Source organism: Lissotriton vulgaris, chromosome 2_1, assembly GCF_964263255.1.
Source record: "Lissotriton vulgaris chromosome 2_1, aLisVul1.2, whole genome shotgun sequence".
In the NCBI taxonomy this organism is placed as follows: Eukaryota; Metazoa; Chordata; class Amphibia; order Caudata; family Salamandridae; genus Lissotriton; species Lissotriton vulgaris.
In genome coordinates this window covers 1,018,700,874-1,018,725,935 of record NC_141687.1, presented here as the reverse complement: position 1 = coordinate 1,018,725,935, position 25,062 = coordinate 1,018,700,874, and the positions used below count along the sequence as shown (strand labels likewise).

The following is a 25,062-nucleotide window of genomic DNA, read 5'->3' as shown; positions in this document are numbered from 1 at the left end:
ATGTTTTCTGATTCTACCTCTTCTCCTTGGAGTCTTGGGGTGATTCTTTTTTCCTCGGTATTCCTCTGCCGTTGTCTGTCCCTTTGGGGTTCTCTGGCAGGTGTTCCTGGTATCTTGGCTAATCTTGGGGTGTCCGGGCCTCCCTTCGCCTCGTTATTGCTTCCTTCTGCTTGATGGGGGCGGGGCCGCCCTTCCTGTCCCCTTTATACATCCCCTGCTGGGGCTCTGTGTTTCTTCCTACTGGGGGCTCTCTCGAAGGCCCCCCTCCTCCCTTTTGGGTATGGCTAGGGTATCTATTCTACATTAAGGAATCTGCGGCTAGTAGTCTCTATCAGATGTATGAGTTCCTTACCTTTGGTAACAAAGTATCTGGTAGAGACGATTCTAGCCGCAGATTGCTTCACGACCCGTCCTTCCTCCCCGTTCTGCGAGGACCTTCAGCTTGGTCTTCTGCACTCGCCTGCCTCCGGGTGGTTTTGTCTTCTGCGAGTGCCCTCTTTCGCTTCCTCCCTAGTGGGATGCTTGTTCTGTTTGTTTGATCCACTCCTTTCTGGTGATTGATTGGTGGGGTCATGGGTACTTCTGTGTCCATGCTCCCTGGTCTTTCAGTTTGGGGCCTACTCATGCTTTACTCCCTTTTTCATTGCTTAAAATTTCTGACTCCTCTGCAGTCCTCTGAGTTGGGGTCTCTTGGCTGTGCATCGACCCGTAGCTCTGTACAAGGAATGCGCCTCTCCTTGCTGGTGTTGTCTTGGGGTAAATTGTCGTTACTCTTCTGTTCTGGACTTGTTGTCCCTCACTGTTATAGACTGGGGTTGCAGGCCACTTTTGTCTGCTGTGACGTTTTTCAAATGCTTTCTGCCCTCAGGTTGTGTTGTGTTTCCTTGCAGTGTTGCTTCGCAGTAGCTGTGCTCTGCTCTTCCCTTCTATGACTTTCGGTGCCATAGTGCCTGGCACTCTCCCAGATGGTGGGAGAGTGCCTCACCATTCGTTTCTTTCCTTTCTGTTTATCTGATTTTTTTCTCACACTGTTCCCATATTCTCACAGTTTTTGTTTGTGATCGCTCCGTGGAAAAGTTCTCTGAAGAAAACAGACGTCGGCGCGCCGGGGTGGGGCTTATGTGACCTTGCTGACGTCACGCCAGCGGATGAAGCCAGGGCGGAGTCGCAAGGTATCACCCCCTGCCCCACCCCACCCCCCCACCCACCCGCCGGCGTGCAGAGATGCTGTGGCAAAGAAAATTTTCCGGATCCAATCTCACACCTGGGGATAATTCTACGTTAAGGAATCTGCGGCTAGAATCTTCTCTACCAGATACATTGTTACCGAAAGTAAGTAACTTGTACATTAGTGTAATCTAATTCTAAATTGAGGCAATCCTTTAAAATATCTCTTGACATATAAACGTCCTCAATGTGAGGAATACCCAACTTCATATGAATAATAGAGACCAAGGTGGGCTGCAGATGTATAAGCTGGCATCTAAGGAGCGTTCTTATGCCATTGAACTATCGCATTTTAGCCATGTAAGGCCCCTCCTAGACAACTACTAATATTAGTGTTTATTTAGAAAAGAAGTAAGTGCCAGGCCCCTTCTTGGAAAGCCACTGCAGACTGCACCACACATTGCGACTGCCAGCATGGCCAGTGACAGTACCAACCTAACGCCTATCCTTCGCACTCGTGCAACTGCTAGACTATTTCAGGCCATTCAATGCTATAATAATGGTGTGAGAGACTGGCATTATTCATTTTAAATTTAGTTTGACTTAATGGTTGTGCTCATCTCAAAATTAAACAGACAGCACCTCCATGTGGTGTACTGTCACTGGAGCTGGTGCTGACAATTAAGTGCCAGTGCTGAGTACCCGAAACCACCAGTTTAAATTAAGTACTGACTGTTCTATAAAGCTAGAATTTATCTTTTGGGTTTTGAGTCCAGTTTCCTCGCAAATCCAAAATCCCTTCTGCTGAATGTAATACATTCATGGAAATGTTTTCTATGCTTACTCCAAGTGCCTGTGTCATTAAGGTTTACAAGTATGTGAAAGTTGATATTATCATTATGTGTGCCCCATTTATATGATGTCGCTGTGTCTTTGGTCTTTACCTTCCACAGATAATGATAACAAATTTCTAAAGATTAACCTATAAATCCCTCCTCTCCGTAAATAAAGTAAAATTGGTTATTAGACGCTATAAACCATTCGCTGTTTGTAACATAAGTATTGCGCCATCTACATATAACAATATTAGTTCCTTGCATGAACCATTTCTAAGGCAGTCCGAAGTAAGTGTCTGTTGTTCTTCATCTACCCATTGATGTAGAGAGAGAAAATAAAGGGTACCTGTATGAAAGCCTGTCTTACACCCCTCTTTATCCTGAAGGGCAATGTACATTGTCCCCTGGGGCCATATTAAAACCTTGCCAACAAATTTGAATACATCTCAGACAATATTAGCAAATCTTCAGGTCCACCTAATGTTCTCAGGTTGTGCCACAGTTTGTTATGGTTAACTAGATCGAAGGAACTACTTGAGTTCATAAAACACAGACGAAGGAACCCAGATTTCGGCCCTTTTATCTTTCCCCACTATCGAATTGAGATTCAGTTCTTGTGAGACTGTGCCCAATCCCTTTCTTAAGCTAAGCTGTTTTTTTTATTTTTAAATAGAATGCTTCTCAACCCATAGCTCCATCCTCTCTAAAAGCACCCTACCCATCAATTGGCAGAGAAATTCAACAGTGATATTGAGTGGTAACAAGTTGGATCGTCCTTATTACCATTCTTAAAGACTGGGCTAATGACAGTCTTCAACCATCTATGTGGAGACGAAGCCAACTTCTGCTGCATTAAAGACATTTGTAAGTTTAGCTCAAAGGCCAATTATATTTTTGTAAACATCCACAGGAACATCATCCGGACCTGCTGCCTTCCCTTTACAGCTTTTATCTAAGGTTATAAAAACTGTCACTCTAATTGCTGGATTTAATAAATAATGATTTATTAAATTCAGAAATTAGAATAACAATAGATGAGTGGTTACATTCTTTTAGGGGATTAAATATTGATGTAAAATGGTTAATCCATTCCTGATATGAAATTAAAACAAAATTTAAGTAAGAAGGCACATTATCCCTCAAGAAAGGCCCATTTATAGTTTTCCAGAACAAGTTGTTAGTTTTAGCTGCATGCAAAAGATTAGCCCAGGATTCGTCCTGGAGTAGTGTTTATTACTATGGACCAGAGCATGCTTCTATCTTGCCTTAAACTAAGAATCTCCGCTCTAGGTTTTGTGCGAAGGGCGATTTTCAAGTTCCTACCGGCATTTGGACAAGCTTTATCAAGTCATCCTAATTTCCTTTCCTGTGTGGAGATGGGTTTACTAGAAGGGGCTCGATCATTTTCTAAGTATGTGCACTGGTTTTGTTTTATTATCCCAGCATCTCATAATAGTCTGCTTACAATCTCAAATTATAGAGGCTGTAAATTCCTTAGGTTTTACACCTGACCATTTCATTCTAATTCCACATATATTGACCTGTATGGTTAAGATCAAAGGATTATTGTCGCTGACAGAGTTAGTTTGAATACAAAGGTCACGATTATTTCTTAACATATTAACTTAACTTATAAAGTCATCAGTTATTGACCGAGCTCCTCTCCCAATAAATGTCGAGTGAGGAGTTAACGTATGATGCCTGCCTTGGTCTATTTGGCTTAGAGTGTGTTTAGCCATTATAGTGTTCAAACTTTCGCCATAAGAGTTAATGTGGAAAATGAGTTAATCTGTCACCCATTGTACCAAGTGTACTCAACAGACTTCCTTGGGTGGAAAGGGACGCATACAGATATTAAAGTCCCCTGCCCAAATACTAAAAGGGTTATTTGTCTCAAAGTGTATGAAGCGATCTAGATCTTTTCCTAAAGCTGTAACCATCTCACCTTTTGTATTATCAAATATGTTATCATAAACGTTCATGATCAATAAGTCAGGACTTCCTTTTACCATTAATAATACAAATTTATAAAAAGGAGACGCTGTAAATGTCTTGGAAATTAGAAAAGGAAATAACATTGAGACCAGGACAGTGAGACTGCCCTTTGCTCTTCCACCACTGTTGAAATAGCTGGGGTAACCACCGATATGAAGCCCTCAATATATAATTGGTTCACGAGGTTTACTGAATACTTATTATGTGTGCTAGTGCTATATGTATCTGCCAGTCTATTGTAGATGTTTTCCCGGCAATACCTGCCACATTTTATGAAATAATTATAACATCCATAAGTGACTTGTTGGAATCAGTGCCTCAATGTGGTAGTCAGCACTACAAACTAGTGTCAGGGTGTATGGTAGCATTTGTCTGTACTCCCCACTTGTTGGACTATTAGATTCTGTAGGAAAAATAAATCTGAAGTCCCCCACGCATTCCAGGGGACAAAATCTATTAAATGTACTGAGTCTTGAATATCGGTTTAGCCCTGATAACCGATTCTCATATTTCTCAACAAAATGTTATAAAAGAAACCTAAAGGCATAACTAATTAACAATTTTGCACTTGAGAAGCAGATAACATTGACAATAACCGGTTCACAAAATGAGAATGAAAATTAATAACAATTTAGCCTCAAGGTGTGGATATCTTAGATGTGCCGACCCACTGTACTCTCCTCACCATCAAAATTTCGTTAATTATTATCTGGGTAAGTCCAACCCTCTGTGACAGCCAAAGAACTGACTTATTTCTTAAGTCCCTCTATGTTTCTGGTCTAGAAGAATGAGGAAGTGGGACTCCTTTCAATATTATGACGTAGGGAGAACACCATGAGGTCACAGAGGAGGGGCAGTGTCTGTCTCACAGTGAGGATTATTATGTCCCTTAAATAACCTCTTTGTTGCATTTAATATGTAGCGTTTTGAACAAACCTACTCCTATTTGTCTCCGTAAATTCAGTAGCTTCTACGGGTTGCTTATTGTGACTGACACAGTCGTGCCCCATAGAGTTAACTGGTATAGTTTTGGACAAGTCCAATGACTCATAGTCCTCAAGTTTTCCCATCAAAAGATTTAGTGTCGATTTCATAAGCTGCTCCAGGAAGTAAAATTTATCAGGCAAGGGCTTAACAAATAAATCAAGGTCAGTGCCATTAATTTCCTTTTAGGTCATGATCTCCCTCTTATCCCTTGCGCCAAAGCTAACCGAAACAGGTCTGAAGCCAGGGAGGCATAGAGCAAACAGATCTTGTTTTGCAGGATGCAAACTTATGCTATAGAAGAAGAAGCGGCGAAAGCGCTTAGTGAGAAACTTACAACACAGGGGTTACCCGTTAGTTTCTCAGGTGATACAGCGTGGGGTACACCTATTGCCATTGCACCCTGCCCTTCTAACGGAACTGGAGAGGGGGTCAATAAAGCCTCATTTACACCATGTTGTGTGGCTACCAGCTGTTCCTCAAAATTAACAATGTAATTGTTTAGTAAACCTATTGTTCTTGAGAGGAGGTTGGTAATTAGGTTTGAATATAATTCTTCCTTACCGGATAGCCTCTGTGATTTTTCTTTTGATCATAGTAGTAGATAGACATAGAGAGAGATTTAGTCAGAAAACTACTCCTAAGAGGGGTGGCCCAACCAACTCTCGGTCAGCTTGACTTGACCCTGTCATAGCCTTGGCCCGTGCCCACAGAGAGGTATAGCTCTATGCTGTTTGTAGGGTGTCCCTTCTTCAGTAGTCCTTGGAATTCTTGGCTTCATAGTGCTGATGACAGTAGCCAGGAGGAGCTCCAGCATTTACTTCAAAAGTGTGTCCCGCACAGCAGGAAAGCATAATGCTATTTGTAGCTCCTCTAGTCTTCAGTAGCCCTTTGAATTCTGGATTTCTTAGTATTGGTGACAATGTATAGTGCGTCTGGTGCAGTGGGGAAGCGCAGTGCTATTTGTAGTGCCACTCTCCTTCAATAGCCCTTTGAATTCTGGGTTTCTTAGCCCTGTGCAGGTGACAATGGTCAAAAGAGGCTCCTGCTCCTACTAGCGAGTCCTGAGCAACATGGGAGCGTGATGCTATATGTAGCGCCTCCGTCCTTCAGTAGCCCTTGGAGTTCTGGACTTCACAGTGCTGGTGACATTGGAGAAAAGGAGCTCCTGCTCCTTCAGCACTTCCCCAAGTCAAAACTACATCAATATGCAGGTGACCTGCAATTAGTTGATTCAAGACTTCATCAATCTGCAGTTCAGAATTGAAAGTTACAAAATTGGATCAGGGATCTCTTGCAAATCCAATAACAATCTTCATCCAGAGCAGAATATCAGTACTAAAAGTGAAAGGATTCACACCTTCTCCTGCAACACCACTGCAATAGTTTGCTTTTGTTGGATTCCTCACTTTTTATTATTCCTCTGTACCTACAAAGTAGCTCAATCAACCACCTTTCTCTTCCATTCATTAAAAAGAAGAAATATTTTACCCATTAAATACCAATTAAAGACCTCCACTCATGCTACAGGTATATTTAGAATAGACTGTGGCAAAGCAAATATGGCGCTTCTGTCGTCAACTGTACTAACCGCAGTGAAAGCAATACTTCACTCAGATGCACTATTGATATTGGAGAAGAGGTTCGACAACATCTCCCCAGTTTTGAAGGATTTTCTCTGACTTCAGTTCGAAGGAATGATAGAATTTACTATAGTTGACCTTTAAAACAATACACTTATGAAGACCAAGATACTTAGTCCATCTAATGACAATACTACCAGGAGCAAGAAGTCGCTGCATCTGAGAACGCTGAAATGTTAAACCACACAAACATTGAAGCGATTAATTATTGGTGTTTCAACAAGTAGTCGGAACTCACTACAAGCTCAACTGAGAACGTTGGCGGATTATATTTTTGTTGTAAATATTTGTATTATAGTTTATGCAATTAACAGCCAGCAAACTAAGTATCAGGGTACATCCATCAGATTTGAAGTGTATGGAAAAGGATAGCAAAGGCACAGCAGGTGTACAGTTGAAGCACTACAGTCCCATCCCCACAGAAACTTACCTCCCCAACAGACACTGCAAAAATGGTAAATAATAGGAATGCGGTGAACTAGTTGGCAACAGGTCCCTCCCCTTCAACATTAACTGATTTAATAGCTTTCGAAAAACTGAAATCCTACCTGTCGAAGTTATTAATTGAGATTTTTGTTGCTGTGGAGTAGAGAATGAAGCAATTGCTATCGCTTTCTGCCATGTGCTACATACTTTGAAACCTGTCCTTTTCAGGAGACCCTACTATGCACGCTTCTAAAATAACATTTAGGATTGAAAAGGGTTTCTGTGAAAAACAGAAATTGGTAGGAGCTGAGCTCTGGATCTGCACCGAAGATGCACAGTGAAGAAAAGGACATTATGTCTTTGCACAGGGTCGATCCCTACATGTAGCTCTGCTATCATGTCCAGGGGTGGGACAGAGTCATGGCGGGTTCAAATGGTGCCACATATTGGTGTACCAGACCTATAGCAAGTGTTTACGGTTCCAGTCTTGCACCTGTTAACAGTCAGATATTGAAGAATCTACAGTTGGAAGTATCCATCACAACTCATTACTGTTGCTTCATACATTTTGAACTGATTGGACCCGCAGCAAAACTGAAGAGCTCATCTCCATCTACATTTGAGTATTTTAAATTATTTGAATTCTCAAATAGGTCTGCCTCTGTGCACAAATAGGAAGTTCAATCTTCAATGCTTATGACAATTCGCTCTTTTAGTTAAAGCTTACCACTTCCTTGTAGCAACCTAAGTTTTGAAGAATCTCTAAAATTTACAAATTCCCCTACCAAATTATAGAGACCGGAGAATACCACGTCACAGAAATGCCAAGTATGTTTTTCTCAATATGAGTTGAAAGTACACAGAGATAATGTGGCTCCTGACTTCATCATCCATACTGAATTGATCTGGTCTGGTACCACTTAACACTCATCTGTTCTATAGACTTATACATTGGAATACTTCTGTCATTCCATTACTCTCATTTTGGGTGTTCCTTTTCTCAATAAATTAGATATTGCTAGACATTTCCAGACCAACTATGTTTGCGGCCATATTTCCCAAGGTGGTATTTGTGAAAAATAATATTGGGGATTCGTCCACTGTACAGCAACGTGTTACAGTATGTTTAGAAATCTTGATGTAGTGTACAGTCACCAATGGTTTCTTGGCGCTGGAATGGGCTTCCGCAGTCTAAGGTTCCGATTACCCTGAGCATCAAGATTATTAATTTATTAAAAAGCAGTAGACTGCTAGTGTGCAGCTTTACTTCTGGTCCAAATTGTCCTAACCACATAATGTTTCAAGCTCTCAGACTCTCTTTCTAGGAAGAGATCCACCTGAGAATGAAGTATGCCTAGTCCCTCATAGTTATTTTCACGACCCCTGCCTTTACTACTTTCCCCTACATGTCCTGACCCACGCCAGGCTATTAGCGCTTTATGGACATTAAAATCGCTTTTATGTTTTTTTATATGATAGATAAATGTCCCGGTACAGAGAGGCAGCAGACTCTTTTGAGATGGTGGAGTTATTCGCTTCCAAAAATATGCCTCCAATTTAGATGTTACATGCAAATCAAAATCATATCCATATTTGCAGAGAGTGAATGACAGCTGTATCAGACAGTGAATAGAAAACGATGCCAGCCACACTTAGACTTTCATTCACTGATCCTGTCTTTGAAAATTAAAGTGTTGGGAAGAAAATATTCTTTTGTAAGCTCTGTCATTAACAAATCCTGTAATGACCCCCAGGAATTCGATGTTTTTATTTTCTGTTTCTACAGACTAGGTTACGTGACCAATAAACTCAGTGAAGCAATCTGAAGACCAGCAAACCATTCAATAATAACGCCATCAGCAAACACAAGCATATTGGGATTAAAACCAATTGGTATCAAACACAAGAGTTAAGGGACCCAGGTGGGATGATATGATATGATATGTGGTGTGAGGGATAGAGGGAACATATGAACCGGGTAAAAGCAGCACACATTGATTTCAAATCAGAAATCAAATGTTTAATGTTTTACAGATCCTTTAAGGTCCCCATGTACCTGAGGAATAGAATGTACATTTTGTGTTGGTGTCTAACTAGATAATGACTCTTGTAGCTATTGATTTTTTTATATTGGCTATAGCCACTCAAGGTATTGTTTGAAAATGTGTGGGTGTGTGAGCATATACCATGGCATAGTTAGAATGGAATTTAGGGTGCATTCGAGACATTGCAGGGTAAAGAGGTTTCATAACAAAATGAGACAGTGTTGCACGAATCCCCTATTTGTGAACCAATAAATATGGCTGAAAACACTGGGCTTCCACAGTAAGGTGCCAGTAGGTAGTAGCATATTAATTAGTTCTAATATATGGACAGCATTTTAGCTTATTTTCTAAACAGATCTTTATTTAGCTTTGTTGGTAGACAATACAAAAATATGTAGCATTTCATTTCGCATCAGTTATAATTGGGTCAGTTAGATCTGCATGTTCACTTTTAACCCATTAAGTGGAGTTACCATGCATCCATATTATTTTAACAATTCTCTTAAACTGAATTACATTATAACCCCTTTGCTCCTCATGCTTGTTCTCTTCTACCCTGCCAAGCCCCCCTTTCTGCAACCCCCTTCTCCCCACCCCCCACTCCCTCCCCCTTTGTATCCGTCACCTGGTGCTAAGCGTTTTGTCAGCTATTTGGGTAGTTATCTCTTAGACCTCCATAACTTTTTGTCCACATAAGGTATCCACGCCTAATTTGCGTCCTTTCTTTCAAACATCCTGGGGATTCTAAAGGTATCAGGATTTGTGGATTGCCCTGAAGGGGACAGAGAAAGTAGCCAAAATACAGCTACTTTTTTGGGGGTGCGGGGCAAGGGGGAGTGCTAAAGTTCTGCAGAAGAAAGTGTCTGATTTGTTTTTTTTATCTTCAAATTGCATCAACAAAAGGGTTGTGGACTAAAATAACTGTCTTCCCAGCTTTCAGAAACAGGCAAACTTGAATCAGAAAAACACATTTTTCAACATAGTATTGGCATTTTTCTGGGAGGTAGCCCATTTTTTCTATTTTTTGTACTTTCAACCTTCTTCCAGTTAGTGGTGGATCCCAGAAAGCTATACATTTTTGAGAAGTAGGCAAAATTCTGAATTCGGCAAGGGGTCATTGTGTAAATCCTTCAAGGTTTCCCTATAAAAAGTAACAGTTGAAATACAAAAATATTGAAACTGAGTGGAGAAATCTAGCCATTTGTGTCTACGTTTTCATCTGTAACTTCTTACTACGGCAGAGGTTTGAAAGCAATATACTGTTATATCCGCTGGATCCTTCTGGTTGTGGGGTTATTATAGGGTTTGTAGGTTCTCCAAAAACCAGAAGTACCCAGAGTCAACAACAAAACTGTACCTTACCATAGTTTTTCATTGTGTACCGACTGTCCTGCAATGATAAATTATAAAGAATGCAAAAAGGGTATGAAGGATATCTGTTTTTCTGAAATGTACACCAGATACCGTGCTTAGTAGCAGAGGTTGTTTCTACATCTCTAAATTTTTGGATACCATCATACGCATGTGTTTCAGAGGGTATTTTGTAAAATGTCTTTGTGCTTGCATTTGAAAGGTACAAACATAAAGATATTAAATTGATAATAACAAAAGCTCTTCTATTCTGTATTCACACGTCTCCCAATAAAAAACGGTACCCCACTTGTGTGGCTGGACCATGCACCTGCAACACAAAACACCCCAAAACGTGACCTAGAAGACCTCATATTTCACCCACCAGAATGCATGGTCTTTTAAAAGGTGGCTAGCTATGGATTTTGTGCCCCAGCTCTGTTGACACCCAGGGAAACCTACTAACCAGCACATTTTTGAAAGCTAGACACCCAGACGAATCCATGGTGGTGTGAATTGGATGACTCTCCCCAGGTTTTTGTTACCCAGAAACCCGTGCAAAGCTCAAACCTTGCCTACAAAGAATTTTGTTATGCATTTCTTGAGGAAAAGTTCTGGAATCCCGAGAATAAGTGTGCCTCACTTGTGTGGATAGGCAAAGGGCCTGCGCCATGAACAGGTGCCAAACGCAACATAGACAAATTGCATTTTTCCACTAAAAATTGATGTGTTTTTAGGAATGTGGCTAGCTGTGGATTTTGGGCTCCATGTCAGCCGGCTCCTAGAGTAACCTACCAAATCAGCACATTTTTGAAAACGACACACCCGGGGGAGTCCAGGGTGGAATGACTTGTGTGGCTCTTAGCAGGTTTTTTTTTCCTGAATCCCCTACAAATCTCAAACTTTGCCTAAAAATACAGATTTTCCTTGCATTTCCTTGAGGAAAAGTCCTTGAATCTGCAGACAGCAGCACATTTCCTACCACCCAGCGTTCCTCCAGGTCTCCTGATAAAAATGATACCTCACTTGTGTGGGTGGGCCAAGTGCCTGCAACAGAGAAGGACCCAAAACGTGTAGTGATTTAAAATTTGTTTTTTAATTTTATACGTTTTTAGGCTGACTCTGCTTTAGGCACCCACATAAGCAAAGCATCAATGTTATCGTAAGACCTGGGGAACACTGGGTGTAAGGACATTTGTGCCAACCCTGTGATCCCTCAACAGTCCAACACAAAAATGTACGCGAAAGGTGAATTTTTAGCGAAACTTATTGTTTGCTTGGGAGTTTTGGCAAGAAAACATTGAGAGATCAATGCAAGCCACACCTCCCTGGCATGCCCCGGGTGTCTAGTTTTCAGAAATTTCTGGGTTTGGCAGGTTTCCCTAGATGGCCGCCAAGTCGAGGACCAAAAACGCAGGTGCCTACCTTGCAAAACCAGGTTGTTTTGTGATAGAAAATGTAGATGTCTCCACAATACATTCTGGGCCCTTCCCTGTCGGGGGCACGTAGCCCACCCACACAAGTGAGGTAGCATTTTTATCAGAAAACCTGAGGGAATGCTGGCTGATAGGAAATTCGTGTCTGCCCAGTGATCCCAAAACTTTTGCATACAGAACAAGCATTGGAAATGCAATAGGTCTCGCATTAGAAAAGTTGGAGTTATTGGTATTGTAAATGACATATGTTATTTATTTGTTGGTTTTTAAAATTGCTAAATTGATGGCTTTGTCATTTACAATGCCAATAGTTATAACTTTTGCGAATGTGACACCTATAGCATTTGGAATGCAACATATTTTGTATTTACGTGACTTAGATGGCAGCTCTTGTCGTTAGGCCACATCTCTAGAGAGCAGGAGAGTGCAGCAGGGGAGAGAAGCACAGCAATGCAATAGGTCTTGCATTAGGAAAGTTTGAGCTATTGGTATTGTAAAGGACACATTTTTTATTTATGTGCTTGTTTTGAAAATAGCGAATTAATAGCTTTGTTATTTACAATGCCAATAGTTTTATCTTTTGCAAATGTGACACCTATTGTAACACAATATGTGTTGTGAGGGTGAGTGAGGGTGAGGGTGAGGGGTTGAGGGTGAGGTGTTGAGGGTGAGTGAGGGTGAGGTGTTGAGGGTGAGTGAGGGTGAGGTGTTGAGGGAGAGTGAGGGTGAGGTGTTGAGGGTGAGTGAGGCTGAGTGAGGGTGAGGGGTTAAGGGGGAGGGGTCGAGGGTGAGGGGTTGAGGGTGAGGGGGGGTTGAGGGTGAGTGAGGGTGAGGTGTTGAGGGTGAGTGAGGGTGAGGTGTTGAGGGAGAGTGAGGGTGAGGTGTTGAGGGTGAGTGAGGCTGAGTGAGGGTGAGGGGTTAAGGGGGAGGGGTCGAGGGTGAGGGGTTGAGGGTGAGGGGGGGTTGAGGGTGAGTGAGGGTGAGGTGTTGAGGGTGAGTGAGGGTGAGGTGTTGAGGGTGAGTGAGGGTGAGGGTGGGTGAGGGGTTGAGAGTGAGTGAGGGTGAGTGAGGGTGAGGTGAGGTGTTGAGGGTGGGTGAGGGTGAGGCTGAGGGGTTGAGGGTGAGAGAGGGTGAGAGAGGGTGAGTGAGGGTGAGTGAGGGTGAGTGAGGGTGAGGGGTTAAGGGGGAGGGGTCGAGGGTGAGGGGTTGAGGGTGAGGGGGGGTTGAGGGTGAGTGAGGGTGAGGTGTTGAGGGTGAGTGAGGGTGAGGTGTTGAGGGTGAGTGAGGGTGAGGGTGGGTGAGGGGTTGAGAGTGAGTGAGGGTGAGGTGTTGAGGGTGGGTGAGGGTGAGGCTGAGGGGTTGAGGGTGAGAGAGGGTGAGTGAGGGTGAGTGAGGGTGAGTGAGGGTGAGTGAGGGTGAGGGTGAGTGAGGGTGAGTGAGGCTGAGTGAGGGTGAGTGAGGGTGAGTGAGGGTGAGGGGTTAAGGGGGAGGGGTCGAGGGTGAGGGGTTGAGGGTGAGGGGGGGTTGAGGGTGAGTGAGGGTGAGGTGTTGAGGGTGAGTGAGGGTGAGGTGTTGAGGGTGAGTGAGGGTGAGGGTGGGTGAGGGGTTGAGAGTGAGTGAGGGTGAGTGAGGGTGAGGTGAGGTGTTGAGGGTGGGTGAGGGTGAGGCTGAGGGGTTGAGGGTGAGAGAGGGTGAGAGAGGGTGAGTGAGGGTGAGTGAGGGTGAGAGAGGGTGAGTGAGGGTGAGTGAGGGTGAGTGAGGGTGAGTGAGGGTGAGTGAGTGAGGGTGAGTGAGGGTGAGTGAGTGAGGGTGAGTGAGGGTGAGTGAGTGAGGGTGAGTGAGGGTGAGTGAGGGTGAGGGGTTGAGGGTGAGTGAGGGTGAGGGGTTGAGGGTGAGTGAGGGTGAGGTGTTGAGGGTGTGAGGGTGAGTGAGTGAGGGTGAGTGAGTGAGGGTGAGTGAGGGTGAGGGGTTGAGGGTGAGGGGTTGAGGGTGAGGGGTTGAGGGTGAGGGGTTGAGGGTGAGGGGTTGAGGGTGAGTGAGGGTGAGGGGTTGAGGGTGAGTGAGGGTGAGTGATTGAGGTTGAGGGGTTGAGGGTGAGTGAGGGTGAGGGTGGGTGAGGGTGAGTGAGGGTGAGTGAGGGTGAGTGAGGGTGAGGGTGAATGTGAGAGAGGGTGAGTGAGGGTGAGTGAGGGTGGGTGAGGGTGAGTGAGGGTGAATGTGAGTGAGGGTGAGGATGAGGGGTTGAGGGTGAGTGAGGGTGGGGGGTTGAGGGTGAGTGAGGGGTTGAGGGTGAGTGAGGGTGAGGGTGAGTGAGGATGAGGGGTTGAGGGTGGGTGAGGGTGAGTGAGGTTGAGGGTGAGTGAGGGTGAGGGTGAGTGAGGGTGAGGGTGAGTGAGGGTGAGGGTGAGTGAGGGTGAGGGTGAGTGAGGGTGAGGGTGAGTGAGGGTGAGGATGAGGGGTTGAGGGTGAGTGAGGGTGAGGGGTTGAGGGTGAGTGAGGGGTTGAGGGTGAGTGAGGGTGAGGGTGAGTTAGGGTGAGGGGTTGAGGGTGAGTGAGGGTGAGGTGTTGAGGGTGAGTTAGAGTGAGGGTGAGTGAGGGGTTGAGGGTGAGGTGTTGAGGGTGAGTGAGGGTGAGGCATTGAGGGTGAGTGAGGGTGAGGCATTGAGGGTGAGTGAGGGTGAGGCATTGAGGGTGAGTGAGGGTGAGGGTGAGTGAGGGCGAGTGATGGTGTGGGTGAGGGGTTGAGGGTGAGTGAGGGTGAGGGTGACTGAGGGTGAGGGATTGAGGGTGAGAGATTGAGGGTGAGAGATTGAGGGTGAGTGAGGGTGAGAGATTGAGGGTGAGAGATTGAGGGTGAGTGAGGGTGAGTGAGGGTGAGGGGTTGAGGGTGAGTGAGGATGAGGGGTTGAGGGTGAGTGAGGGTGAGTGAGGATGAGGGGTTGAGGGTGAGTGAGGGTGAGTGAGGGCGAGTGAGGGCGAGTGAGGGCGAGTGATGGTGTGGGTGAGGGGTTGAGGGTGAGTGAGGGTGAGGGGTTGAGGGTGAGTGAGGGTGAGGGTGAGTGAGGGTGAGGTATTGAGGGTGAGGGGTTGAGGTTGGGTGAGGGTGAGGGGTTGAGGGTGAGTGAGGGTGAGGGGTTGAGGGTGAGTGAGGTTGAGGGTGAGTGAGGGTGAGGGGTTGAGGGTGAGTGAGGGTGAGTGTGAGGGTGAGTGAGGGTGAGGGGTTGAGGGTGAGTGAGGGTGAGGGGTTGAGGGTGAGTGAGGGGTTGAGGGTGAGTGAGGGTGAGGGGTTGAGGGTGAGTGAGGGTGAGGGGTTGAGGGTGAGTGAGGGTGAGTGAGGGTGAGGGTGAGTGAGGGGTTGAGGGTGAGTGAGGGTGAGGGGTTGAGGGTGAGTGAGGGTGAGTGAGGGTGAGGGGTTGAGGGTGAGTGAGGGTGAGTTAGGGTGAGGGGTTGAGGGTGGGTGAGGGTGAGTGAGGGTGAGGGGTTGAGGGTGAGTGAGGATGAGGGGTTGAGGGTGAGTGAGGGTGAGGGGTTGAGGGTGAGTGAGGGTGAGGGTGAGTGAGGGTGAGTGGTTGAGGGTGAGTGAGGGTGGGTGAGGGTGAGTGAGGGTGAGGGTGGGTGAGGTGTTGAGGGTGAGGGTGAGTGAGGGTGAGGGTGGGTGAGGTGTTGAGGGTGAGGGGTTGAGGGTGAGGGTGGGTGAGGGTGAGTGAGGGTGAGTGAGGGTGAGGGTGAGTGAGGGTGAGGGTGAGTGAGGGTGAGGGTGAGTGAGGGTGAGGTGTTGAGGGTGAGGGGTTGAGGGTGAGGGGTTGAGGGTGAGGGTGAGGTGTTGAGGGTGAGGTGTTGAGGGTGAGGTGTTGAGGGTGAGGGGTTGAGGGTGAGGGGTTGAGGGTGAGGGTGGGTGAGGGTGAGTGAGGGTGAGTGAGGGTGAGTGAGGGTGAGGTGTTGAGGGTGAGTGAGGGTGAGTGAGGGTGAGGTGTTAAGGGTGAGGGGTTGAGGGTGAGTGAGGGTGAGGTGTTGAGGGTGAGGTGTTGAGGGTGAGTGAGGGTGAGGGTGACTGAGGGTGAGGGATTGAGGGTGAGAGATTGAGGGTGAGAGATTGAGGGTGAGTGAGGGTGAGAGATTGAGGGTGAGAGATTGAGGGTGAGTGAGGGTGAGTGAGGGTGAGGGGTTGAGGGTGAGTGAGGATGAGGGGTTGAGGGTGAGTGAGGGTGAGTGAGGATGAGGGGTTGAGGGTGAGTGAGGGCGAGTGAGGGCGAGTGAGGGCGAGTGATGGTGTGGGTGAGGGGTTGAGGGTGAGTGAGGGTGAGGGGTTGAGGGTGAGTGAGGGTGAGGGTGAGTGAGGGTGAGGTATTGAGGGTGAGGGGTTGAGGTTGGGTGAGGGGTTGAGGGTGAGGGGTTGAGGGTGAGTGAGGGTGAGGGGTTGAGGGTGAGTGAGGGTGAGGGGTTGAGGGTGAGTGAGGGTGAGTGAGGGTGAGTGTGAGGGTGAGTGAGGGTGAGTGAGGGTGAGGGGTTGAGGGTGAGTGAGGGTGAGGGGTTGAGGGTGAGTGAGGGTGAGGGGTTGAGGGTGAGTGAGGGTGAGTGAGGGTGAGGGTGAGTGAGGGGTTGAGGGTGAGTGAGGGTGAGGGGTTGAGGGTGAGTGAGGGTGAGGGGTTGAGGGTGAGTGAGGGTGAGTTAGGGTGAGGGGTTGAGGGTGGGTGAGGGTGAGTGAGGGTGAGGGGTTGAGGGTGAGTGAGGATGAGGGGTTGAGGGTGAGTGAGGGTGAGGGGTTGAGGGTGAGTGAGGGTGAGGGTGAGTGAGGGTGAGTGGTTGAGGGTGAGTGAGGGTGGGTGAGGGTGAGTGAGGGTGAGGGTGGGTGAGGTGTTGAGGGTGAGGGTGAGTGAGGGTGAGGGTGGGTGAGGTGTTGAGGGTGAGGGGTTGAGGGTGAGGGTGGGTGAGGGTGGGTGAGGGTGAGTGAGGGTGAGTGAGGGTGAGGGTGAGTGAGGGTGAGGGTGAGTGAGGGTGAGAGTGAGGGTGAGGGTGAGTGAGGGTGAGGTGTTGAGGGTGAGGGGTTGAGGGTGAGGGGTTGAGGGTGAGGGTGAGGTGTTGAGGGTGAGGTGTTGAGGGTGAGGTGTTGAGGGTGAGGGGTTGAGGGTGAGGGGTTGAGGGTGAGGGTGGGTGAGGGTGAGTGAGGGTGAGTGAGGGTGAGTGAGGGTGAGGTGTTGAGGGTGAGTGAGGGTGAGTGAGGGTGAGGTGTTGAGGGTGAGTGAGGGTGAGGGGTTGAGGGTGAGTGAGGGTGAGGGGTTGAGGGTGAGTGAGGGTCAGTGAGGGTGAGTGAGGGTCAGTGAGGGTGGGTGAGGGTGAGGGGTTGAGGGTGAGGTGTTGAGGGTGAGGGGTTGAGGGTGAGTGAGGGTGAGGTGTTGAGGGTGAGGTGTTGAGGGTGAGTGAGGGTATGTATGTATGTTGAGTTTGAGGGTGAGTGAGGGTAAGGTGTTGAGGGTGAGTGAGGGTGAGGGGTTGAGGGTGAGTGAGGGTGAGTGAGGGTGTGTGAGGGTGAGTGAGGGTGAGTTGTTGAGGGTGAGGTGTTGAGGGTGAGGTGTTGAGGGTGAGGTGTTGAGGGTGAGTGAGGGTGAGTGAGTGGTTGAGGGTGAGTGAGGGTGAGGTGTTGAGGGTGAGGGGTTGAGGGTGAGGTGTTGAGGGTGAGGTGTTGAGGGTGAGTGAGGGTATGTATGTATGTTGAGTTTGAGGGTGAGTGAGGGTAAGGTGTTGAGGGTGAGTGAGGGTGAGGGGTTGAGGGTGAGTGAGGGTGAGGGGTTGAGGGTGAGTGAGGGTGAGTGAGGGTGAGTGAGTGAGGGTGAGTGAGGGTGGGTGAGGGGTTGAGGGTGAGTGAGGGTGAGGTGTTGAGGGTGAGGGGTTGAGGGTGAGTGAGGGTGAGGTGTTGAGGGTGAGGTGTTGAGGGTGAGTGAGGGTATGTATGTATGTTGAGTTTGAGGGTGAGTGAGGGTAAGGTGTTGAGGGTGAGGGGTTGAGGGTGAGGGGTTGAGGGTGAGTGAGGGTGAGGGGTTGAGGGTGAGTGAGGGTGAGGGTGAGTGAGGGTGAGTGAGGGTGAGTGAGGGTGGGTGAGGGTGAGGGGTTGAGGGTGAGGTGTTGAGGGTGAGGGGTTGAGGGTGAGTGAGGGTGAGGTGTTGAGGGTGAGGTGTTGAGGGTGGGTGAGGGTGAGGGAGGGTGAGTGAGGGTGAGTGAGGGTGAGGGAGGGTGAGTGAGGGTGAGTGAGGGTGAGTGAGGGTGGGTGAGGGTGAGGGGTTGAGGGTGAGTGAGGGTGAGGTGTTGAGGGTGAGTGAGGGTGAGGGGTTGAGGGTGAGTGAGGGGTTGAGGGTGAGTGAGGGTGAGTGAGGGTGAGTGAGGGTGGGTGAGGGTGAGGGGTTGAGGGTGAGTGAGGGTGAGGTGTTGAGGGTGAGGTGTTGAGGGTGAGGGGTTGAGGGTGAGTGAGGGTGAGGTGTTGAGGGTGAGGTGTTGAGGGTGAGTGAGGGTGAGGGAGGGTGAGTGAGGTTGAGTGAGGGTGAGTGAGGGTGGGTGAGGGTGAGGGGTTGAGGGTGAGTGAGGGTGAGGTGTTGAGGGTGAGTGAGGGTGAGGGGTTGAGGGTGAGTGAGGGTGAGGGGTTGAGGGTGAGTGAGGGTGAGTGAGGGTGGGTGAGGGTGAGGGGTTGAGGGTGAGTGAGGGTGAGGTGTTGAGGGTGAGGGGTTGAGGGTGAGTGAGGGTGAGGTGTTGAGGGTGGGTGAGGGTGGGTGAGGGTGGGTGAGGGTGAGGGAGGGTGAGGGAGGGTGAGTGAGGGTGAGTGAGGGTGAGGGGTTGAGGGTGAGTGAGGGTGAGGGGTTGAGGGTGAGTGAGGGTGAGGGGTTGAGGGTGAGTGAGGGTGAGTGAGGGTGAGGTGTTGAGGGTGAGTGAGGGTGAGGTGTTGAGGGTGAGGGGTTGAGGGTGAGTGAGGGTGAGGTGTTGAGGGTGAGGTGTTGAGGGTGGGTGAGGGTGGGTGAGGGAGGGTGAGTGAGGGTGAGGGAGGGTGAGGGAGGGTGGGTGAGGGTGGGTGAGGGTGGGTGAGGGTGGGTGAGGGTGAGTGAGGGTGAGTGAGGGTGAGGGTGAGTGAGGGTGAGGAGTTGAGGGTGAGTGAGGGTGAGGAGTTGAGGGTGAGTGAGGGTGGGTGAGGGTGAGGGGTTGAGGGTGAGTGAGGGTGAGGGGTTGAGGGTGAGTGAGGGTGAGTGAGGGTGAGGTGTTGAGGGTGAGGTGTTGAGGGTGGGTGAGGGTGAGTGAGGGTGGGTGAGGGTGGGTGAGGGTGAGTGAGGGTGGGTGAGGGTGAGTGAGGGTGGGTGAGGGTGAGTGAGGGTGGGTGAGGGTGAGTGAGGGTGAGTGAGGGTGAGGGGTTGAGGGTGAGGGGCTGAGGGTGGGTGAGGGGCTGAGGGTGAGTGAGGGTGAGGGGCTGAGGGTGGGTGAGGGGTTGAGGGTGAGTGAGGGTGAGGGGTTGAGGGTGAGTGAGGGTGAGGGGTTGAGGTGAGTGGGGTTGAGGGTGAGTGAGGGTGAGGGGTTGAGGGTGAGTGAGGGTGAGGGGTTGAGGGTGAGTGAGGGTGAGGGGTTGAGGGTGAGGGTGAGAGGTTGAGGGTGAGTGAGGGTGAGGGGTTGAGGGTGATAGAGGATGAGTGAGAGTGAGGGGTTGAGGGTGAGGGGTTGAGGGTGAGTGAGGGTGAGGGGTTGAGGGTGAGTGAGGGTGAGGTGTTGAGGGTGAGCGTGAGGGTGAGCGTGAGGGTGAGTGAGGTGTTGAGGGTGAGGAGTTGAGTGTGAGTGAGGGGTTGAGGGTGAGTGAGGGTGAGGTGTTGAGGGTGAGTGAGGGTGAGGTGTTGAGGGTGAGTGAGGGCGAGGGTGGGTGAGCGTGAGGGAGGGGTTGAGGGTGAGGTGTTGAGGGTGAGTGAGGGTGTGGGTGGGGGGTTGAGGGTGGGGTGAGTGAGGGTGGGTGAGGGTGAGGGGTTGAGGGTGAGGGTGAGTGAGGGTGAGGTGTTGAGGGTGAGTGAGGGTGGGTGAGGGTGAGTGAGGGTGGGTGAGGGTGAGTGAGGGTGGGTGAGGGTGGGTGAGGGTGAGTGAGGGTGAGGGGCTGAGGGTGAGTGAGGGTGAGGGGTTGAGGGTGAGTGAGGGTGAGGGGTTGAGGGTGAGTGAGGGTGAGGGTGAGAGGTTGAGGGTGAGGGTGATAGAGGATGAGTGAGAGTGAGGGTGAATGAGGTGTTGAGGGTGAGTGAGGGTGAGAGGTTGAGGGTGAGTGAGGGTGAGGGGTTGAGGGTGATAGAGGAAGAGTGAGGGGTTGAGGGTGAGGGGTTGAGGGTGAGTGAGGGTGAGGGGTTGAGGGTGAGTGAGGGTGAGGTGTTGAGGGTGAGGGTGGGTGAGCGTGAGGGTGAGCGTGAGGGTGAGTGAGGTGTTGAGGGTGAGGAGTTGAGGGTGAGTGAGGGGTTGAGGGTGAGTGAGGGTGAGGTGTTGAGGGTGAGTGAGGGTGAGGTGTTGAGGGTGAGTGAGGGCGAGGGTGGGTGAGCGTGAGGGAGGGGTTGAGGGTGAGGTGTTGAGGGTGAGTGAGGGTGTGGGTGGGGGGTTGAGGGTGGGGTGAGTGAGGGTGAGTGAGGGTGGGTGAGGGTGAGGGGTTGAGGGTGAGGTGTTGAGGGTGAGTGAGGGTGGGTGAGGGTGAGTGAGGGTGGGTGAGGGTGAGTGAGGGTGGGTGAGGGTGAGTGAGGGTGGGTGAGGGTGAGTGAGGGTGAGGGGCTGAGGGTGAGTGAGGGTGAGGGGGTGAGTGAGGGTGAGGGGTTGAGGGTGAGTGAGGGTGAGGGGTTGAGGGTGAGGGGTTGAGGGTGAGTGAGGGGTTGAGGGTGAGTGAGGGGTTGAGGGTGAGTGAGGGTGAGGGGTTGAGGGTGAGGTGTTGAGGGTGAGTGAGGGTGAGCGTGAGGGAGGGGTTGAGGGTGAGTGAGGGTGTGGGTGAGGGGTTGAGGGTGAGTGAGGGTGAGGGGTTGAGGGTGAGTGAGGGTGTGACCATATCCATTCCAGACACTGATAATTAATTGGCGACAAAAGTTATTATTTGACGTGGCATATCTTAATTGCTAGGTTTTTTAATTACTAGTTGATGTTTAATTTTTGTAATCATTTTTTTAAGTATGCACCTCTTAAAAAATAAATAAAAATATTGCTTGTTATGTATTTCCATTTGTAGACCTAGAATAGTTATGGTGCATTGTATGTAGCTTTAAAAAATAAAAATGTAGACTGCTCAATGTATTTCCGTGAATAGATGCAGGTTGCCTCTTTCTGTCAAATAATATCCCTTGTTCAACTTACTATAGTGGCGCGGCATACTATGAAGCAGAGGAGGACTGACTGTCAGAGCCTTGCTCTTTCCTCTCTTGCCAACAGGGCTACTCCAGAATAAGACCACGAAAACCATAATTTGTGAAACATGGCCATTTGACTCGCAGCCCGGTCAGTGGGGGGGCTCCGCTTTCTGATCCGTAGAGGCTGATGCGCAGTCACTTTCTTGAAGAGGAAATGGGGAATAAAAACTTTACTTTTGCAGTGATGTCGATGAACCTGGCTTGATGTCACACTGCTGCATTGTGCTGATTTTCTAAGTAAAAACATGCATAGTGAGGAGCACTAATACGGGTTTGAGATGGTGGAAGAGCTGCTTATCTCTTATGGAGATAGATTATCTGGGGGGAGGAAGGGCTCCTAATGGGAAGTGTAGGCGGGGAGAAATTGAGAAAAAAAGCGGAGCAGGGAGGGTGTTATTGTGGCTATCTGTTTGCCCGAGGGGAGGAGAAATGCAGGCCTGAGGCAGAGCACACGCTGAGAAGCTTGTGGGAGGGGGGCTGGGCTGCCTTTGATCTGGTAATGCGAGGCAGGCAGGCAGGGGGCTGGTGGCATTGTGCACGAGCTTTTTAGGGCTTGCGCTTGCGCAATGACCTAAAAAGCACATGCACTTGAAGAAATCGCCAGTGGAATCGCCAGTGGTGGATCAACACTGGATAAGCCGTAATAGAGCTTCGCCAGCGATGCGCAGAAGCGCATCAGCAGGCGAGCCCTAAAAATGATTAAAAATGTGACATTTTCCTAAATTGGAGGCTTGCAGGGGATTCTGAGTAAGAAAACCTTGTGGGATCCATGCAAGCCACACTTCCTTGGACTCCCCCGATTGTCTAGTTTTCAGAAATGTGTGGGTTTGTAGGTTTCCCGAAATGGCTGCCGAGCCCGGGGCCAAGGACGCAGGTGCCCCCCTTGGAAAACCAGGTTGTTTTGTGATAGATAATTTCAATGTCTCCACAATACATTCTGGGCCCTACTCTGGCACTTGGCCTACCCACACAGATGAGGTAGCAATTGTATCTGGAGAACTGGGGGAACGCTGGCTGGGTGGAAATTTGAGCCGGTCCAGTCCTCCCACAACAGATCTGATATGTGAATAAAAAATGTTTTGTCAAGGAATCAACTTTACTTCTGGGTAAGTAAACCTTGTGGGATCCACACGAAATATAACACATATTTCCTTAGTTACCACTTTCCAAAAAAAGATGAAAGGGCAGGTGTTCTCTACAAAGATAGTATGCACTGACGATATAAAGGAAAAAAACTCTAAAACATTATTGCACACCCATCCACTAGTCAATCACAGGCATACTGTTAGCATTTGTCATGAAGGTTAGTAAATGGCTCATAAAAAATCTTTTTTCTCCAGTGACTTTATGAAATACAATCCACAAAAGTCATTGTTAATTATTTCAATACCAGATCAAAGAACCACTGACTTGCAGCTCATTAGCTGTAAAGCCACGTCAAGGCACCAACAGCTTTACAGTCCATACCCGCTCCTTTCATGTGTTACACATAGAAAACCATTCATACTGCCAGCTTCGGGCCCAATACAGTACAACATTTACATTTACAAACCTTGCAACTCAGGAGCCCATCCCTCTCATACGCCAACACACTAATCACACAACCAGGCACTCAAACATCAGACAACATACCTCAAACAAGTTAATACACACACTGGCTACCAGCCACCAACAAACCGCCAGTCCATGCTCACTGCCAGCGAAGTGCCAGTCCACGCACACTGCCAGCTGAATCCCCAGTTCAAATACACTATCAGCTAAACGTCAGTCTACACACATCTCCAACCAAATGCCACTGCTAACATAGCCAGCCAAATGGCAGTACACGCAGACCATCGGACGAACTTCACTTCATACACACAGAAACTTTTCCTGATGCTTAGTGGTTTTCTGCCCCATGGCCTAAAAATATGGCTGATCTGCCATGCGGGGGGGGGAAGGAGGGGGGGGGGGCAGAAAACGGCTAAAATATTGTCCCAATAATGGGGACCGACCCATGCACAAGAGGCCATTCCTCAACAAATCATAACATCATCCCTGGTGTCTAGTAGTTTTCTTATCCTCTTGGAGTCAGATGGGCCTTAAGCTATGGACAGTCGTCGTCCCCCGCACCCCCCCAGGGGAGTCGAACATGGCTATAATGCCCTCATAATGGGGAGAGACTCTTGCCCCAAGGGCTGCTCCCCAGCATATAAATAAATAAAAGCCCTGGGGTCTAGTGGCTTTCTGCCACTCTTGAGGCAGATGGGTATAACAATAAGGCTGACCTGCCCCCATCACATCTAACCCATATAAAAAGTGAAAGGTTTGGCATTTCAAGTTCTTAGATGAGTAAGTAGGTTTTTTTTTTTTACAGCTCAACAAATTTTAATTTTCCTTTGCTGTAGAAAATGTGCATGGCCCTATACATAAGTGGGGTCTGTTTATGTATGTTTGAGGCTTAAACATTTCTTATGTCTCTAAACTTGCTCATTATTTTTTGTTGTAGGATCCCAAACGCCATTTGGAAGAACACGTGGATGTTCTCATGACATCAAATATTGTTCAGTGTTTAGCAGCCATGCTGGATACAGTTGTATTTAAATAGTCAATTGAGAGTAAAAGACTAAGCAGTGCTTAATGTATTTGCCTTTTTCAAAAATTGTGAGCTGGGGACTGCTGATGATTTATTTGGCTAAGTGGAAGACATCTGCCATCATTTGCAATTTGGGAGCAGCAGATAACACCTTTCAGTCTCTACTGTGCAATTACTTCATTTCCTGTGTGTCAGGGTCTCTGCAGTTTCCAAAGCATTTAAAGTAAATGTCAGATTACCCAACTTTTATTAACTTTCTACGAACAATTAGCAGTGAAACACTGTAGTACATATAATGTTGATTGTTACTGCATAATAAAAACATTTACTCCTATATAGCCTCCTGAGTACTTGCTGTTTTGTTTTCCACCATTTGTTGGAATAGCTACAGTAACGTTTGCCAACACTTTGGAGACAATGTAAATAAGGAATGAGGTTTCCGTAGCAATTATGATATTTTTAAGGAGTGAATGATAAATGTGATAATTGCATACAAATTAAACGTATTAATTTGCCAAGTTTTACTATAAATTAGAAAGCAAACATGATTCTGTTTGTTTGAACATTTAGATACTGTTGATATGCAATACCTCTGTTTACCTGGAAACTCGCACTTGAAAAATTGTGGTTTTTTTTACCCCTGGAATTACAGATATATACTCTGTACTTAATGAATTCTTGTTATGTTGGACCTTAATTTAGGTAAAAGTTAATTGCCTTCTGGACCCTTGACACCTCTTAATTCTACCACAAGGTACAAAAAGCAATGCTACGAATGGAATGGATCTGCACTCACGCTTTTATTTAAATTGTTCTCAGTATTGTCTGTTGCTCATCCCTTCATCTGCCTCCATTTTAGACTATTCAGTTTTATATTTACGTAAATAATTTCTGTGAAGGCATTGCACTTTTACAATGTTTCCGTGGTGAAGGCAGAGAAGTTTGCGTTGAATAGTTACCGACTCAAGCATGTGAATAAATCGCACGACTTCCGGTTTAAACCACATACAAATGCACACTAATTGTCTTGTTAGAGGTCTTAGCGGAGATGTCAAGGTACAAGTGGAAATAATTCTACATAGCTCTAAATTCGAAGAACCTCCTTTAATAAAATGCGGACATTGTGTTTTTTTACGAGACAAGTTTACAAGTAATGATCTTGGGCATTGCTCAGTAGCAATGAAACCTATATCCTTGAATGATAACTGACAGATGTAGC

General features: G+C 47.9%; 1 protein-coding gene across 1 annotated transcript in view; it reads left to right on the top strand.

Moving 5' to 3' along the window:
• Positions 1-24,181, top strand: part of PSMD14 (proteasome 26S subunit, non-ATPase 14) — a 532,244-nt gene extending 508,063 nt beyond the window's left edge. Inside the window, exon 11 of the mRNA XM_086956618.1 lies at positions 23,757-24,181. Coding sequence (XP_086812744.1) covers positions 23,757-23,855 — 99 coding nt within the window. The 3' untranslated portion in view covers positions 23,856-24,181. The remainder of the gene's footprint in view (positions 1-23,756) is intronic.
• The last annotated feature ends 881 nt before the right edge of the window (positions 24,182-25,062 follow it).